This window comes from Miniopterus natalensis, chromosome 10 (genome assembly GCF_054644295.1).
Source record: "Miniopterus natalensis isolate mMinNat1 chromosome 10, mMinNat1.hap1, whole genome shotgun sequence".
Classification (NCBI taxonomy): Eukaryota; Metazoa; Chordata; class Mammalia; order Chiroptera; family Miniopteridae; genus Miniopterus; species Miniopterus natalensis.
The window spans coordinates 46,799,013-46,816,956 of record NC_142090.1 but is presented as its reverse complement, the minus strand read 5'-3'; the positions used below and the strand labels follow the sequence as shown (position 1 = coordinate 46,816,956).

The 17,944-nt window shown below is 37.6% G+C and overlaps 1 protein-coding gene across 1 annotated transcript in view; it reads left to right on the top strand.

Annotated features, from left to right (window-relative positions):
• Positions 1–17,944, top strand: part of GSAP (gamma-secretase activating protein) — a 103,426-nt gene that overhangs the window by 76,404 nt on the left and 9,078 nt on the right. Inside the window, exons 24-26 of the mRNA XM_087821404.1 lie at positions 4,913–5,008; positions 7,005–7,075; positions 7,538–7,632. Of these exons, the coding sequence (XP_087677530.1) occupies positions 4,913–5,008; positions 7,005–7,075; positions 7,538–7,632 (262 nt within the window). The remainder of the gene's footprint in view (positions 1–4,912; positions 5,009–7,004; positions 7,076–7,537; positions 7,633–17,944) is intronic.

The window sequence follows — 17,944 nt, the reverse complement described above, 5'->3', positions numbered from 1 at the left end:
CTGAATAGCCCAATAACAACTAATGAAATTGAAGCAGTAATTAAAAAACTCTCAGCAAACAAAAGTCCTGGACCAGATGGATCTATAGGCGAGTTTACCAAACATTCAAAGAAGAATTAACACCTATTCTCCTCAACTATTCCAGAAAATTCAAGAGGAGGGAAAACTCCCAAACTCTTATTATGAGGCCAGCATCATCCTAATCCCAAAACCAGATAAAGACACTACAAAGAAAGAAAATTACAGGCCAATATCCCTGATGAACATAGATGCTAAAATCCTCAACAAAATACTAGCAAACCGAATCCAGCAATACATTAAAAAGATAATGCACCATGACCAACTGGGATTTATTCCAGGGATGCAAGGCTGGTATAATATCTGCAAATCAATAAATGTGATACATCACATAAACAAAATGAAAGACAAAAACCATATATCAATAGATGCAGAAAAAGCATTCGATAAAATCCAGCACACATTTTTGAAATAAACTCTTAGCAAAGTGGGAATAGAGGGAACGTACCTCAACATAATAAAGGCCATATATGACAAACCTACAGCCAGCATTATACTCAATGGTCCAACTAAAACCATTTCCCTTAAAAACAGGAACAAGACAGGGATGTCTGCTTTCACCGCTCTTATTTAACGTAGTACTAGAAGTCCTTGCCACAGCCATCAGACAGGAAGAAACATAAAAGGTATCCAAATTGGAAAGGAAGAGGTAAAACTGTCATTATTTGCAGGTGATATTGTATATAGAAAACTTAAATTCTCTATCAAAGAACTTCTAGATTTGATAAATGAATTTGGCAATGTAGCTTGATACAAAATTAACATCTGGAAATCGATGGCATTTTTATATACCAACAATGAATTCTCAGAAAGAAAAACTAAAAAAACAATCCCATTTACCATTGCAACTAAAAAAATAAGATACCTAGGAATAAACATAACTAAGGATGTAAAAGACCCGTAATCAGAAAACTACAGGACACTGAAAAAAGAAATAGAGGAAGATATAAACAAGTGGAAGAATATACCATGTTCATGGATTGGAAGAATTAATATCATTAAAATGTTCATACTACCCAAAGCAATTTATAGATTCAATGCAATTCCTATTAAAATACCAACAGCATATTTCACAGAGCTAGAACAAATATTCCAAAAATTTATATGGAACCAAAAAAGACCCTGAATAGCTGTAGCCATCTTGAGAAAGAAGAACAGAGTGGGAAGGGTCACTTTACCGAATATCAAACTGTACTACAAAGCCACTGTAATCAAAAAAACCTGGTATTTGTACAACATCAGACATATAAATCAACGGAACAGAACTGAGACCCCAGAAATAGACCCACACCATATGATCAGTTAATATTTGACAAAGGAGGCAAGAGCATCCAATGGAGTAAAGACATCAATAAGTGGTGCTGGGAAAATTGGACAGATACATGCAAAAAAGTGAAACTAGACCACCAACTTTCACCATACACAAAAATAAAATGGATAAAAGACTTAAATGTAAGTCACAAAACCATAAAAATCCTGGAAGAAAACATAGGCAGTAAAGTCACAGATATCCCACATAGTGGAATTTTCACTGATACATCTCGTAGGGCAAGGGAAACAAAAGAAAAAATAGACACGGGACTACATCAAACTAAAAAGCTCCTGCACAGCAAAAGGAAACAGCCTCAAAATACAAAGGAAGCCCACGGTCTGGGAAAACATATTTGCCAAGGATGTATCTGATAAGGGGCTAATTCCCAAAGTGTACAAAGAAATACTACTCAGCAAGAGGAAGACAAACAACCCAATTAAGAAATGGGAAAAGGACCTCAATAGACACTTCTCCAAACAGAACATACAGATGACCAAGAGACACATGAGAAAATGCTCAATGTCACTAATCATCAGAGAGATGCAAATTAAAACCACAGGGAGGTATCACTTCACACTTGTAAGAATGGCTGCCATCAACAAATCAACAAAGGATATGTGCTGGTGAGGGTGTGGAGAAAGGGGAACCCTGGTACACTGCTGGTGGGAATGCAGACTGGTATAACCACTATGGAAAACAGTATGGAGGTTCCTCAAAAAATTAAAAATGGAGCTGCCTTTTGACCCAGTGATCCCACTTCTAGGAATATATCCTAAGAATCCTGAAACACTAATCAGAAAGAATATATGTACCCTGATGTTCATAGCAGCACAGTTTACAATAGCTAAGATCTGGAAATAGCCCAAGTGCCCACCAGTAAATGAGTGGATAAAAAAGCCCTGGGACATATACACTATGGAATACTATGTGGCTGTAAAGAAGAAGGATCTCGTACCCTTTGGGACAGTATGGATGGACCTGGAGAATATTATGCTAAGTGAAATAAGCCAGGCGGAGAAAGACAAACATCACATGATCTTGCTTATATGTGGAATCTAAAGAACTTAAAAAACTGATGAACAGAATAGATTCAATGACATGGAAGCATAGATGAAACTGATGAATGTCAGAGGGATGGAGGAGGGTGGGTGGGTGGAGGGGGAGAGAGTAACCAAAGAATTTATATGCATATATGCACAACGCAAGGACATGGACAATGGTGTGGAGAGGGACTGGAGAGGGGGATGGGACAGGGTGGAATGGGTCATTTGGGAGAAAAAGGGACATCTGTAATATTTTAAACAACAAAAAAATTTTTTTTAAAAATGGGCAAAGAACCTGAATAGACACATCTCTAAAGTGGACATACAGATGGCCAAGAGGCATATGAAAAAGTGCTCAGTGTCGCGAATCATCAGAGAGATGCAAATTAAAACTACAATGAGGTATTACTTCACACCTGTCAGAATGGCTACCATCAAAAAATCAACAAATGTCATGTGCTGGCGAGGATGTAGAGAAAGGGGAACCCTAGTACACTGCTGGTGGGAATGCAGACTGGTGCAGCCACTATCGAAAACAGTATGGAGGTTCCTCAAAAAATTAAAAATGGAGCTGCCTTTTGACCCAGTGATCCCACTTCTAGGAATATATCCTAAGAATCCTGAAACACTAATCAGAAAGAATATATGCACCCCTATGTTTATAACAGTACAATTTATAATAGCTAAGATCTTGAAACAGCCCAAGTGCCCATCAGTAGGTCAGTGGATAAAAACGCTGTGGGACATTTACACCATGGATTACTATGCTGCTGTAAAGATGAAGGACCTCGTGCCCTTTGGGACAGTATGGATGGACCTGGAGAATATTGTCCTAAGTGAAATAAGCCAGGCAGAGAAAGACAAACATCATATGATCTCGCTTATATGTGGAATCTAAGGAACTTAATAAACTGATGGACAGAATAGATTCAATGACATTGAAGCATGGATCAGACTGATAAATCTCATAGGGAAGGAAGAAGGAATGGGTGGTGGGGGAGAGATTAACCAAAGAATTTATATGCATATATGCATAGCCCAAGGACACAGACAGTGGTGTGGAGAGGGACTGGAGAGGGGGGTGGGGTGGAGTGGAAGGGTTCGATGGGGAGAAAAAGGGACATCTGTAATATTTTGAACAATAATAAAAAAAATTAGAAACTTTAGTGATGAGGCATATAGAAGTTAATGTACAAATAAGTATTTTTAATAAATCAACCAGTCAATGGTTGTCTATTTAGAAAAGAAAATTAAGTTAGATTTCTCCTATCCCAAATGCCACTTTATACCATAAACCATTAATTTTCAACCTTTTTCATCTCATAGTACACATAAACTAATTGCAAAATTCTGCAGCACACCAAGAAATATATTTTTTGCTGATCTGACAAATAGGTATAATTTTGATTCATTCACACTGGCGGGCTGTTGTGTTGGCTGTTGTCATATTTTTATTTGACAATCTAAGGGAAAATAGGTCAGTGCCCCTGACTAAACAGTCAGGTATCACATATTTTTAAAATTCTTATGGCACGCTGGTTGAAAATCAGTGCCATAAACCAACAGAAATATCAGATAGATAAAGGAGTCTAATATAAAATATTTAACTATATGAAAGAATTTGAATAAAATAAGTGGATAAATAGTTTTGAAGTAGAGAAGAGCTTTTAGTGTATTACTGAACATAGACATATAGAAAAAGATAGATTGAAAACTTAAGACATAAACAGAAGAACAGAAGACAATAAATTTGGAAAAAATGTTTGCAATATATGTGATGAATGGTTAACATTTGCTGTATAAGTAAAATTTATAAATCGATAACAACACATCAGAAGGGAAATGAATAAATGTTGTGACCAATGAATTTTTGAAAGTAAACTTAGACCAAAAATCTCAAGTTGGGGAGAGGAAGAAAAAGAATTGTTTACCATTGCTATAATCAAATGATAACTAGAGCAAGTGTTTTTGCTTGTTTGTTTTTTATTGCCTATCAAACTGACAAAAATTTAAAAAACACACTAGCCAAGTTCAAGGTACAGGAAGTTGTATAGCCTCATACAATGCAGTGGAGAGTTAGTGCAACCACATGGAAAGGCATTTTTGTGGATTCTCCACAAACCCTAAGTGTGTGACACAACAAATTCTATTTCTAGGAATTTTGTCTGACAAAATAATTGGGGATATCGCAAACAACTTTTGTTTTAGAATTCTTTGGAGAATTCTCATCAGGGCTTGGAGCTCGACTCTCAGCTGTTCCCTGTCCTTTTGCAAATCAGTAAGAGTTCCTCTTGAAAACATTGGTGCCCCTGATTTATGCTCATCATAGGAAGACTGAGGGTTGTGCATTTCTGCTGGTGGGATCTTTGGACCCAATATTTTTGTATTATAAGGAATGTTAATAAATGGATCTAATTCAAACCAGTTGCAGTTGTAAGTGGGTGGGTTGTGACTTATCTAATTTATATCCTGTTTTCAGATGGTGTCTGAACTAAAAGACCATCTTTTGAGACACCTACAGGGTGTAGAAAAGAAGAAAGTTGAACAGATGGTTCTGGACTACAGTTCAAAACTGGTTGGTTTTGCTTTTTGTTCTTTGCCCCCTGACCCCTCCTATATAGTTCCTATTATGTGGTTCAGTATGTTTTTCAAATTAGGTTTTTGGAGGTCTCCCATTCTCAAACCAGTATATTTGGTGCTATAGATAGAGGAAAGGAAAAAAAGAACCTTAAAACAAGGAGAACTTGGATTTGAAAGTGGTTTATTGCACTCCCTTCAAATAGTGATTATATGCTCATGAAGCATAGAACAGTGATGAGTTTATCATGGTTACCTAAGGTTCACATCTCATTTTGGCATCTTCCAGTTTCTTATTAAACAGTAGGTAATAACTTCTGCACATGGAGGTTTATGCAGACATGAGAGAACATGAACTTTACTTCTTAATTAGCCCTGACAGCCCAGTTAGGCCAGATTCCAGTTGGTTGTATAAATACTACCACATTCAAATCTGCTGATAAGATTGGTAGCTCATCTACCAGGTAGCCACTTATTAAAACTGTGTAATCTAAATTAATAATACCAGCTCATGTGTAAAGAGAAGTGAGGTTGTTAGATTGAATTTTGAGGCTGTCTTGGATCCTTTAAAAAGCATACAGAATTGAAGCTTCACCCTGCTTAGAACCTAGAAATAATGTTGGGGAAAAAATTTAAAGTATTTAAATATACAGAAAAAGAAAGAACACTCCATTTCTCCATGTTTGGGGAAGACCATTATGCAAATGAGCCAATGTGCAAATACATAACTTTGCATTGAACTCTGGAAGATTAAATTTATTAGATAAATTTATCACTTAATTTCATGTTTAATTTTAAAGTTTCTGCCTTTATTGTAGTCATTAGTGTCTCTTTTTAAAATAATATCTTTGAATTTAATAGTTTTTACCATATTAGGAGAGGTTGGTATTCTCATATACTGATATTTATAATCAGAGCATTGAAACTTTCTTAAATAATTCTCCCTTGTAGTAGAACTATACTGAGGAGATGACTTTTATCAATACTGATGTTCTCCATGTTGGTATTAACTTGCTTTCTTAGTCCTTTAACTAATAACTCACAACTATTTAACACATCCTCCTATCACCTTTATATCTGTTGACTTTAAATTTCACCTTCCAAAGTGCTGAGGTTTTGTTCAAGCATCATTCTTCCCCATAGTTAATCACATAAAAGTTTTAGCACTAGTGTTAACCACGCCTACAACCAATAGGACCAGAAATGATATAGATGTAGTCTCAGAAAACTCTGTGCCCCTGACTTTCCACCTCAGAGGTTACTGATTGAAGCTAAATCTGCCTGCCCCTGCCCAGCAGCAGCCAGGTCTCCCAGGGCCCTCTCAGGAGGGTGACTGGACAGCCTTTCTAAAACAAATCCTCAGAAGTTGCTGAAGAACCTGTTTGTATTACTCGGGTGTTATCTTACCCGATTTCAGCCTGAGAGAAACTGAGAATCTGTATCACTGAGAATAAATGGCATTTGTCTGTGCCTGTAGGGAGACACTGTCCTTCGTACACCCATGCAATGCATGGATCCATGGCTGATAACGGCTCGGTGGAGACTGTCTTCTTATTGACACACTAGTAAAATGGGGAACCTGGGGACTGAAACAAATCTTACTTCATAGCCCATGCTCAGGACTTTCATGCTATTTAGTATTGCCTTTCTCTTCACTATAGGCTGTTGGCCATTGCCACATAGCAGACTTAGAGCAAACCCAGTTGCACTTGACCTTCATTGGTGGAGGAGGGCTTGTTAGCCAGGCTTGGGGAGCTCAGCTGGGACACTGCCCGCACAGACAGAGGGTGGCTCTGTTAGACTCTGGGGTGCATTTCAGTCTTTCCATTTTGGATTCCAATGCCTCAGAGCTGATCTCAGAAAGGCTGGTCTGTGTCTGGTAACAGCAGGAGGGCCAGCTGCCATGAATGTGCCTGTCAGAGTGTGGAGGGGTAGCTATGAGGCCCCTGAGGGAGAGGATGAGCAGGGGTTGACAGACTGTCTTTCCCCTCCAGCTGGATCTCATTTGCCAAATACTGGAAACTACTTGGAGGAAACATAATCTTCATCCCTGGGTTCTCCACTTGTACGCAAGTATTTCTTGATCTTCTATTACGGTGTGCAAAGAGCCAAAACAACTCTGATTGCTGCCTGTTTTAGAAAAGCTTTTTGAAACTTACCAATTGAAAGCAATTCTTACCAGTCTTGACACCATCAATCTTAGTTCTGAACTCAGCAATTAAAGTTATGCCCCTGTTATTCCACTCATCCTTGTTCCTGGCATATGGTTGATGCGGAGGGAGGGGCACATGAGTTCAGTATTGCCAAGAAAAGGAATTGAAGTTAACATAACTTATCATTTATCTAACTATCTGGGTAGATTCTAGGCATTAGGCTGATGGTCACCATCATATTTTTGAAGCTTTCCACAGGACCTTTCATGATTAGTGGGGATTCCATCTATCTGTGATATTCAGAGTACTGCTTAGACACTGGAGTTTCAGAGATGACCTCCTTGGCTGACACTCTGCTTTGGCATTTTCCCCAGCAATAGGCGGGCTAGTGCTGCTGAATTCGCAGTCTTCCACATCATGACCAGGATTTTGGAAGCTACTAGCAGTTTGTTTTTACCTCTGCCTCCTGGTAAGTCTTGGCTCTTTTATCCTTTGTTATAATAAGTTTGCTCTTTCTTCTTCACATGGTCCCTAGACTTGGGCACATTATGAGTTTAAGGATGAGACTTGCTGTGCCTGAGAAATTGTGTGTCTGGTGACACTGTGAGAGATGGGCTTGAGGTTGGTCTCTGCTGACCAGATCTCCTCCAATTATTAAACTATACTGTAGTTTCTCACTAACTTTAGGGAGCCTAGGCTGGTCCCCATGTAACTTTCTAGGATACTTGGAACCAGTGGAGCTGATCCAGGGAGACCTTTCTCTGATGTCTGTAAGCCTAGTTCATCTGATCAAGAAAGTTAATACAGAAGCAAGTGGGTCTGGCTAGGTGTCAAAATTGAGCTGATTCTCACGTTCTTGGAAGCTAAAAATTTCCCTTAGCATTTTGGAACAGGACCAAATCAGGTCTCAAAACACCCTTGGCACATGCGTATGCAGTTGTTCATTTAATTGGTCATTTGTTCATTCAATCAACAAACATTTGTTGAGCAATTATTACATGCCAGGTACTGTGCAAGAAATTAGAGCAATTCTGAAAATTAACAAAAGCCTAGTTGGGAAGATGTGCATATAAGTCAGTAATCATTGTAAGAAGCAAACTAGCTCCTGATTGCTATAAACTACCTGCCTTATGTTCATTATATACAAGTCCTAATATAAGCTTTATGATAGCTATCACTACACATTATGTATCAGCCAGTTTTAACATATTTTTATTTTTTTTAATTTATTTTTTATATTTTTATATTATGAGATGGTTATAGCTAGAATGTCTGTAACCATGTAGAAATTAAACCCTGTTAGCAAAAATACTGTATTCTGTTTTGGGGAGCAAAATGCAAAGGCTTCTGTGAAGTAATAATCTTTCTATTTTAGTTTGTGAAACTCAGTTGTAGTAAATTCCTACCCTAATTATCCAGAAAGTGAGATTGGAGGAAAGAAGTCAGTTGGGGCCTTTCTTCTTAAAAAGAAAAAAGGCCAGGTGGAAGAGATGAATAGGCCAGGCATGTCTCAGTTATATTATCCTAGTGTTGGAAGATTATCAACATGGTAGTAAGTACTGTTTCTGAGAGTAGAGAATACATGGCAGAAGATGTAGATTGTGGTTTCTGCTTACTTTTTTGGGTCTTCTTTAAATCCTATCAAAGAGAGCTGCATTTCCCAACCAAGGCACAGGAGAGACTTCTGCAGATACAGCAGGAGCTCAATCTGATGTGCTCCAAGTAAAGGTGGCCTGATGGGATGAATTTACCCCCGGAGGGAATGGGTAAACAACTCTTTCCAGGACTGAGCCTTAGAATTGAGCTAAGAAATCGCATTGTAAATGAGGTCTCAAGGGGTCTCTCCAAGGTCTTCAAAGTAGGATATTTGGGAACTAAGTCAAAGGAGACCTGAAACATTCTGGTTTGCCTGGGACTCCCAGTTTTAGCCCTGAAATTCATGTGCCCCAGGAAGTTCTTTTCTTTTCTTTTTTTTCCTGACCAATCTCCAAAACCTTGCACCTTAGACCTGCCCCCCTTTTTTTCCCCCCTAATCTTTATTGTTGAAAATATTACAGATGTCCCCTTTTTACCCCCATTGATCCCCTCCACCCTACCCCATGGCCTTCCCAATGTCTGTGTCTATGGGTTATGCTTATAAACTATAAGTTATTTGATTAATCTCTCCCCACCCATTCCCTCATCCCCACCTTCCCTCTGAGATCCCTCAGTTTGTTCCATGCTTCTATGTCTCTGGATGTATTTTGCTCATTAGTTTATTTTATTACATTCCACATATAAGTGAGATCATGTGGTACTTGTCTTTCTCTGACTGGCTTATTTCACTTAGCATAATACTCTCCAGTTCCCTCCATGCTGTCCCAAAGGATGAGAGATCCTTCTTCTCTACAGCTGCATAGTACTCTGTGGTGTAAATGTACCACAGCTTTCTTATCTACTCATCTACCGATGTGCACTTGGGCTGTTTCTAGATCTTAGCTATTGTAAATTGTGCTGCTATGAACACAGAGGTGCATAAGTTCTTTCTGACTGGTGTTTCTGGTTTCTTAGGATATATTCCCAGAAGTGGGATCACTGGGTCAAATAAAAGTTCCATTTTTAATTTTTTGAGGAACCTCCATACTGTTTTCCATAGTGGCTGCACCAGTCTGCATTCCCACCAGAATGTACTAGGGTTCCCTTTTCTCCACACCCTTGCCAGCACTTGTTGTTCATTGAATTGTTGATGGTAGCCATTCTGACAGGTGTGAAGTGATACCTCATTGTGGTTTTAATTTGCATCCCTCTGATGATTAGTGGCTTTGAGCATTTTTTCATGTTTCTTGGTCATCTGTATGTCCTCTTTGGAGAAGTGTCTATTTAGGTCCTTTGCCCAATTTTTAATTGTATTGTTTGTCTTCCTTTTGTTAAGTTGTATAAGTTCCTTATATATTTTGGATATTAACCCTTTATCCAATGTGTCATTGGCAAATATGTTCTCCCATACAGTGGGTTCCCTTTTTGTTTTGTTGATGGTTTCTTTTGCTGTGCAGAAGGTTTTTATTTTGATGTAGTCCCATTTGTTTATTTTCTCCTTTGTTTCTCTTGCCCTAGGAGATGTATTAGCAAACATATTGCTATGAGAGATGTCTGAGATTTTGCTGTCTATGTTTTCTTCTAGGATTTTTATGGTTTCATATCTTACATTTAAGTCTTTTATCCATTTTGAGTTTATTTTTGTGTATGGTATAAGTTGGTGGTCTAGTTTCATATTTTTGCTTGTACCTAATTTTCCCAACACCATTTATTGAAAAGACTATCTTTACTCTTATGTATGTTCTTGCCTCCTTTGTCAAATACTAATTGACCATAATGATGTGGGTCAATTTGTGGGTTCTCTGTTCTGTTCCACTGATCTATATGCCTGTTCTTGTGCCAGTACCAGGCTGTTTTGATTACAGTGGCTTTGTAGTATTACCTGTTACCTGGTATTGTGATCCCTCCAACTTTTTTCTTCTTTCTCAAGATTGCCGTGGTTATTCGGGGTCTTTTTCGGTTCCATGTTAATTTTTGAAGAGTTTGTTCTAGATCTGTGAAATACACTGTTGATATTTTAATAGGGATTGCATTCAATGTATAGATTGCTTTGGGTAGTATGGACATTTTAATGATGTTAATTCTAATCCATGAACATGGTATATTTTTCCATTTGTTTATATCTTCCTCTGTTTTTTTTCCAGTGTCCTGTAGTTTTCCAAGTACAGGCCTTTTACATCTTTGGTTAAGTTTATTCCTAGGTATCTTACTTTTTTAGTTGCAATGGTAAATGGCATTGTTTTTTTATTTTCTGTTTCTAAGAGTACATTATTGGTTATACAAATGCCATCAATTTCTGGGTGTTAATTTTATATCCTGCTACCTCGCTGAATTCATTTATTAAATCTAGTAGTTTTTTGGTGGAATCTTTAGGGTTCTGTATGTACAGTATCATGTCATCTGCAAATAATGACAGTTTTACTTCCTCCTTTCCAATTTGGATGACTTTTATGTTTTCTTCTTGCCTGATCACTGTGGTCAGGACTTCCAGTACTATGTTGAGTAAGAGGGGTGAGAGTAGACACCCTGTCATATTCCTGTTCTTATGGGAAATACTTTTAGTTTTTGCCTATTGAGTATGATGTTGGCTGTATGTAGGTTTGTCATATATGGCCTTTATTATATTGAGTTATGATCCCTCTATTTCCACTTTGCTGAGAGTTTTTATCAAAAATGGGTGTTGGGTTTTATGGAATGCTTTTTCTGCATCTATTGATATGATCATGTGATTTTTGTCTTTCAGTTTGTTTATGTGATGTATCACATTTATTAATTTGAGAATATTGTACCAGCCTTGCATCCCTGGAATAAATCTCACTTGGTCATGGTGTATGATTTTTTTAATGTATTGCCGGTTCTGCTTTGCTAATATTTTGTTGAGGATTTTAGCATCTATATTCATCAGGGATATTGGCCTGTAATTCTTTTTCTTTGTAGTGTCTTTATCTGGTTTTGGAATTAGGCTAATGCTGGCCTCATAAAAAGAGCTTGGAAGTGTTCCTTCCTCTTGGATTTTTTGAAATAGTTTGAGGAGGGTAGGTGTTAGTTCTTTGAATGTTTGGTAAAACTACCCTGTGAACCCATCTGGGCCAGGGTTTTGTGTGCTGGGAGCCGTTTGGTTATTGTTTCAACTTCATCAGCAGTTATTGGCCTATTCAGGTTTTCTACTCTTCTTAATTGAGTTTTGGAAGGTTGTATTTTTCTAGGAATTTGTCCATTTCATCCAGGTTGTCCAGCTTGGTGGTGTGTGGTTGTTCATAGTATTTTCTTACAATCCTTTGGATTTCTGTTGTGTCAGTTTTTATTTCACCTCTTTCATTTCTGATTTTTATTTGGATCCTTTCTCTTTGTTTCTTGATGAGCCTGGCTAAAGGTTCATCAATCTTGTTTATCTTTTAAGAACCAGCTCTTGGTTTCATTGATCTTTTGTATTGTTCTTTTAGTCTCCATGTCATTAATTTCTGCTCTGATCTTTATTATTTCCTTTCTTCTACTTACTCTGGGTTTTCTTGTTGTTTTCTTTCTAAGTTTTTAAATTATATGGTTAGAGAATCTATTAGAAGTTTTTCTTGTTTTTTGAGGTAGTCTTGTAGTGCTGTGAACTTCCCTCTCAGGAATGCTTTCATTGTGTCCCATAGATTTGGAGTTGTTATGTGTTCATTTTCATTTGTTTCCAAGAAGTTTTTGATTTCTTTCTTGATTTCTTTGGTAATCCATTCATTGTTTAATTACATGCTATTTAGCCTCCAGGTGTTTGAATGTTTTTAGTGTTTTTATTGTAGTTGATTTTGAGTTTCATGGCATTGTGATCTGAGAAGATGCTTGATATGATTTCAGTCTTCCTGAACTTGTAGAGACTTGTTTTGTGTCCTAACATATGGTCTGTCTTTGAGAATGTCCTGTGTGCACTGAGAAGAATATATATTCTGCAGCTTTGTGATGGAATGTTCTGCAAATGTCAATTAAGTTCATCTGAACTAGTGTTTCATTTAGGGTCACTGTTTCCTTGTTGATTTTTTGTCTGGAAGACCTATCCAGTGAAGTCAGTGGGGTGTTAAAGTCCCCTCGTATGACTGTATTGCTGTGGATATCTCCCTTAAAGTCCTCTAGAATTTTTAAAAAAAAAATAAATTTAGGAGCTCCTATATTGGGTGCATATATGTTTATCAGGGTTATATCCCCTTGTTGGATTGATCCCTTTAGTATTATGTGATTAACTTTCTTGTGTCTCATTATGGTCTTCATTTTGAAATTTATTTTGTCAGATATGAGTATTGCTACCTCAGCTTTTTTTCATTTCCATTTGCATGGAAATTTTTTTTCCATTTTTTCACTCTCATCCTGTGTGAGTCTTTGTTCTGAGGTGGGTCTCTAATAGACAGCATATATTTGAGTCATGTTTTCTTATCCATTGTATCCCATAGATTTGGAGTTGTTATGTGTTCATTTTCATTTGTTTCCAGGAAGTTTTTGATTTCTTTCTTGATTTTTTTTGTTAACCCATTCATTGTTTAAAAAACATGCTATTTAGCCTCCAGGTGTTTTAATGTTTTTTAGTGTTTTTATTGTAGTGAATTTTGAGTTTCATGGCATTGTGATCCAAGAAGATGTTTGATATGATTTCAATCCTCCTGAACTTGTAGATACTTGTTTTGTGTCCTAACATATGGTCTGTCTTTGAGAATGTCATGTGTGCACTTGAGAAGTCTCAAGTATCTTCTTATTGGGGCATTTAATTCATTTATATTTAAGGTTATTATTGATAGATACTTGCCTATTGCCATTTTAATTCTTTATACTTCTGTTTCTCTCTATTTCTACTTCTAATTATAGCAGTTCCTTTAACATTTCCTGTAATACTGGTTTGGTGGTGATAAACTTCTTTAGCCTTTTTTTGTCTGGGAAGCTCTTTATTTCACCATCTATTTTGAGTGATAGCCTTGATGGATAGAGTAGTATTGGTTTCAGATCTTTGTTGTGCATTACCTTGAATACTTCTGGCCTGTAGAGTTTCTGATGAGAAGTCAGCTGACAGCTTTATGGGAGCTCCTTTGTAGGCAACAGATTGCTTTTCTCTGTTTTACCTTAAGATCTTTTCCTTGGCTTGAATTCTTGGCATTTTAATTATGATGTGTCTGGGTGTGGCCTCTTTGGGTTATTGCTTGGAACTCTTTGTGGCTCCTGAACTTGTGTGACTTTTTCCTTGACCAGGTTAGGGAAGTTTTCTGCCATTATTTCTTCAAACAGGTTCTCTATCCCTTGCTTTTTCTCTTCCCCTTCTGGCTCGCATATGATGTGAATGTTATTACGTTTCATGTTGTCCCATAGCTCCCTTAGACTGTTCTCCTGTTTTTTAATTGTTTTTTCTTTTTGGATCTCTGATTGAGTGATTTTTTTCTACCCTGTCTTCTAATTTGCTGATCCAATCCTCCACTATCTCTATTCTGCTGTTTATTCCTTCCAATGTATTCTTTATTTCTGCTATGTCATCCTTAATTTCCTTCATAGTTTCCATATCTTTTTTCATGCAGTTGAGCATCCTTACAATCAGTATTCTGAACTCTGTATCTGATAGGTTACTTATCTCCATTTCATTTAGCTCTTTTTCTGGAGACTTCTTTTGTTCTTTCATTTGGGGTTTGTTTTTTGGCCTCCACATTTTGGCTGCCTGTTTGGGTTTGTTTCTATGTATTAGGTAGATCTGCTAGGACTCTCAGTCTTTTTGGAGGGTCTCTGGTGCAGGCGAATGTCAGATGTAGTTTGTGACTGGCCTTGAGTACCCTCTTTGGAGCTATCGACAACCCTAGGCTTCAGGTCTCCTCTGCTGGGGCTGGTGGGATTGGACAGGACCAAGATGGGCACCAAAGTCTGTTTTTCCAAGGTCCGGGTCTCAAAGCAGATCAGGCAAAGACTCAAAGCACTCTGAAGTCCTCCTCTGCCTGCAGGCTGATTAATCTTATTCTCTTAATGACCTCAGGCTGTAGAAACTCCTCTGGGTAGGGTGAGTTTTTCATCACGGTGGAGCAATTGCTTCCCCTCCTTGGCAAAAGCAGAAAGTTGTCTGCCTGAGAAGATGTCCTCTATAGTCTGGGAAATGACTTGGCATAGCAATACAAATGGGTGCACTCTGATCTCACTCTCCAGAGCCCACAACCCTAGATTCTCCTCACCTAGCTTCAGTCCACTCTACCCTCTCCCTGCTAGAGCCCAAGTTGAGTGGCTGCACATGAAACATTGTGTATTGGCTCTTTAAGAGGGTCCTGTATTTCCAGATGTCTCTCCCTGGAAGATAGAAACCCAGCCGCTTTTCACAGTCAGATGTTATGTGGGCACCTTTCTTGGCTGGGAAGTGCAGCCTGGGGTTTAGGCTCCAGTGGGAACCCCCCTCTCCAGCTGAGATAGCCCTCTGGATCTTTAGCTGCTGCCTATGGGAGCCCAGCTAGTCCTCTCTCGCCTCCACACTTTCTACCTGTCTCTGTGTGGCCTCCACTTTTCCTCCTAGGTTTTGAGTGTGCTCTCCAGTTTGTCTTCAGATGGTTTTTTTATATTTTAGTTGTAATTCCAGTTTGGTCCTGGGAGAGTGTCAGTGTAGCTTTCACTCAGTCCACCACCACCTTTAATCTCCCAGGAAATTCTTTCATAACATATTTTTAGGCAATTCTTTAATCTTATTATCTTTTTTAATCCTTTTTTTCTTAGTGGTTTTTTCAATTACATACAGTATTATATTAGTTTCAGGTGTATAGCATAGTGATTAGACATTTGTATACCTTACAAAGTAATCTCCCTGATAAGTCTAGTACACATCTGACACCATACATGGTTATTACAATATTATTGACTATATTCCCTATGTGTACTTTACATCCCCATGGCTATTTTTTTTATAACTGGCAATTTGTACTTCTTAATCCTCTAATCTTTTTCACCCGTCTCCCTGACCCCCCTCCCATCTGGCAACCATCAGCTTGTTCTCTGTATCTGTGAGTTTGTTTCTATTTTGTTTGTTTATTTTGGTTTTAAAATTCCACATATAAGTGAAATCATATGGTATTTGTCTTTTTCTGTCTGACTTATTTCACTTAGCATAATACCTTCTAGTTCTATCCATGTTGTCGCAAATGGCAAAAATTCATTCTTTTTATGGCTAATATTCCATTATATATAGGGAACACATCTTCTTTATCCATTCATCTATTGATGGCTACTTAGGTTGCTTCCATATCTTGGCTATTATAAACAATGATGCAATGAACACAGGGATGCGTATGTCTTTTTGTATTAGTATTTTGAATTTCTTCAGATAAATGCCCAAAAGTGAAGTTGCTGGGTCGTATGATAGATCTATTTTTAATTTTTTGAGGAACCTCCATACTGTTTTCCACAGTAGCTGCACCAATTTATAATCTTACCAACAGTGCACAAGGGTTTCCTTTTCTCCACATTCTCACCAACACTTGTTTGTTGATTTATTGATAATATATCAGCGTGTTTGATTTATTCATATACCGCTATCCATTCATCCCCATCATTAATTCACTTCTTTATTCATTCATCTTAAAACAACTTGTATTCTGTGCCAGGTACTGTTCTAAGTAGTTTACATAGATTAGGACATTTAATTTTCATAATAATCCTGAGTGATAGGGGCTTAAATTGAACCATATTAAATTTTAATGAACACAAATGGCACTTTCATACGGTTTCACTTAATACTGTTTCCATTTAAATTTCGTGAAATTGAGGCACAGAAAGTTTAAAACTAACTTGCCTAAAGCACACAGCTATTAAACAATAGAGCCAGTATTCAAATCCAGGGAGTCTGGCTCCAAATTCTGTGCTTTTAACTACTATTCTGTCCTGCCTTTTGAATTTTATATTCCAGTTGAATTAGTAGATGCTCAGAGTTTGGCTATTTATGGGACCAAAAAGTTCCTATAGCATGTCTAATATGCAGAGACATTTGTAATATATCTGATATAGTGTGGAATCCTTCATGCTTTCTCTATCCATACACCTTATCTTATAAGGTCTGCATGTAGTGGAGGTACAAAATGGGTTTCTTTTGACTTTTTAAGAATCTGAAAGTGGCCATGTATGAGGAGAGTGGATGGCTTTAAATCATCGCAATGAAATATGAATTATGAGGTGCCATCTAGAAAGAGTGAAGGGATTTCATGAAAACTCTATATGGCTTTCTGGCTTAAATTCTTAATTATTTGTGATTAACACAAAAGACTTAAAAGGAATGAATTGACACTTTCACATTTGTTCACCATGGATGTTCAAGCTCCTTTTATAAATAAATGAAACTGAATTACTGGGGACAATGTTATTCCTGGGAAATCATAAAAATTCACTTTCTGCAGAACATTGCATTCTTTCACAGGGATGGATAAGAAGGGAAAACATGGAAAATGTTATACAAAGTGATTGAGAATTATTTTGAGTAGACTTAATGGCTTGTTCCATGGGTCAAGTAGGAAAGAGCATTTTCTACCCTTTTTCTCTTAAATGTTTGTTTTCCTCATCTGACATAGAAGTGGAGGTGAAGTGATGCTGGATCATGTGTGTGCACACATGTGTGTGTAAATACTGGGTATTTTTTTATTTACATGTGTCAGTGTGCATGCTCTCCAGGCCTCCTAGAGTAGTAAAAATGGAGTTTCAAGTGTCAAAAACATGTAACCTGAAATGGTTAATGAAAAAAATGAATGAGGATCACAAACATGAAGTCATGGTCTAGAGCTGGAGCATTTGCTGTTTAACAGGGACCTGCGTTCCCCTTGCTGGTTAGAGGAGGCCAGGACCTTTAGAGGATGAGGACAGGAGTTGGCTGGAAAAGCTCTTTCAGAACTGATGCCTACTTCTAGCCAACTTTCTCTGTTGCTAGAGCTGACATGCAGAGAGGAGGCCAAGAATGGACTGTTGAATTTGGAACTGTGCCCCAGGGATAGAGGATGAAGGGTCATCAGGGATCTTTAGGACATGGATACAGGGCTGGAGAGGAATTTTGAGTCCAGAAAAATCTATGGGATTTATAAACTTTTATTCAGAAATAATTTCATAACCTTTTTAACCTTGGGAAGAATATCTAAATCCATTTGAAAAACCTCGTGTTGTTAATTAGCTAGTAAAATCACTATTTTTTTTTTTTTAATTCAAGGAAATTAGTGGACTCATCCACTGTTAGCCCAGTAACATCT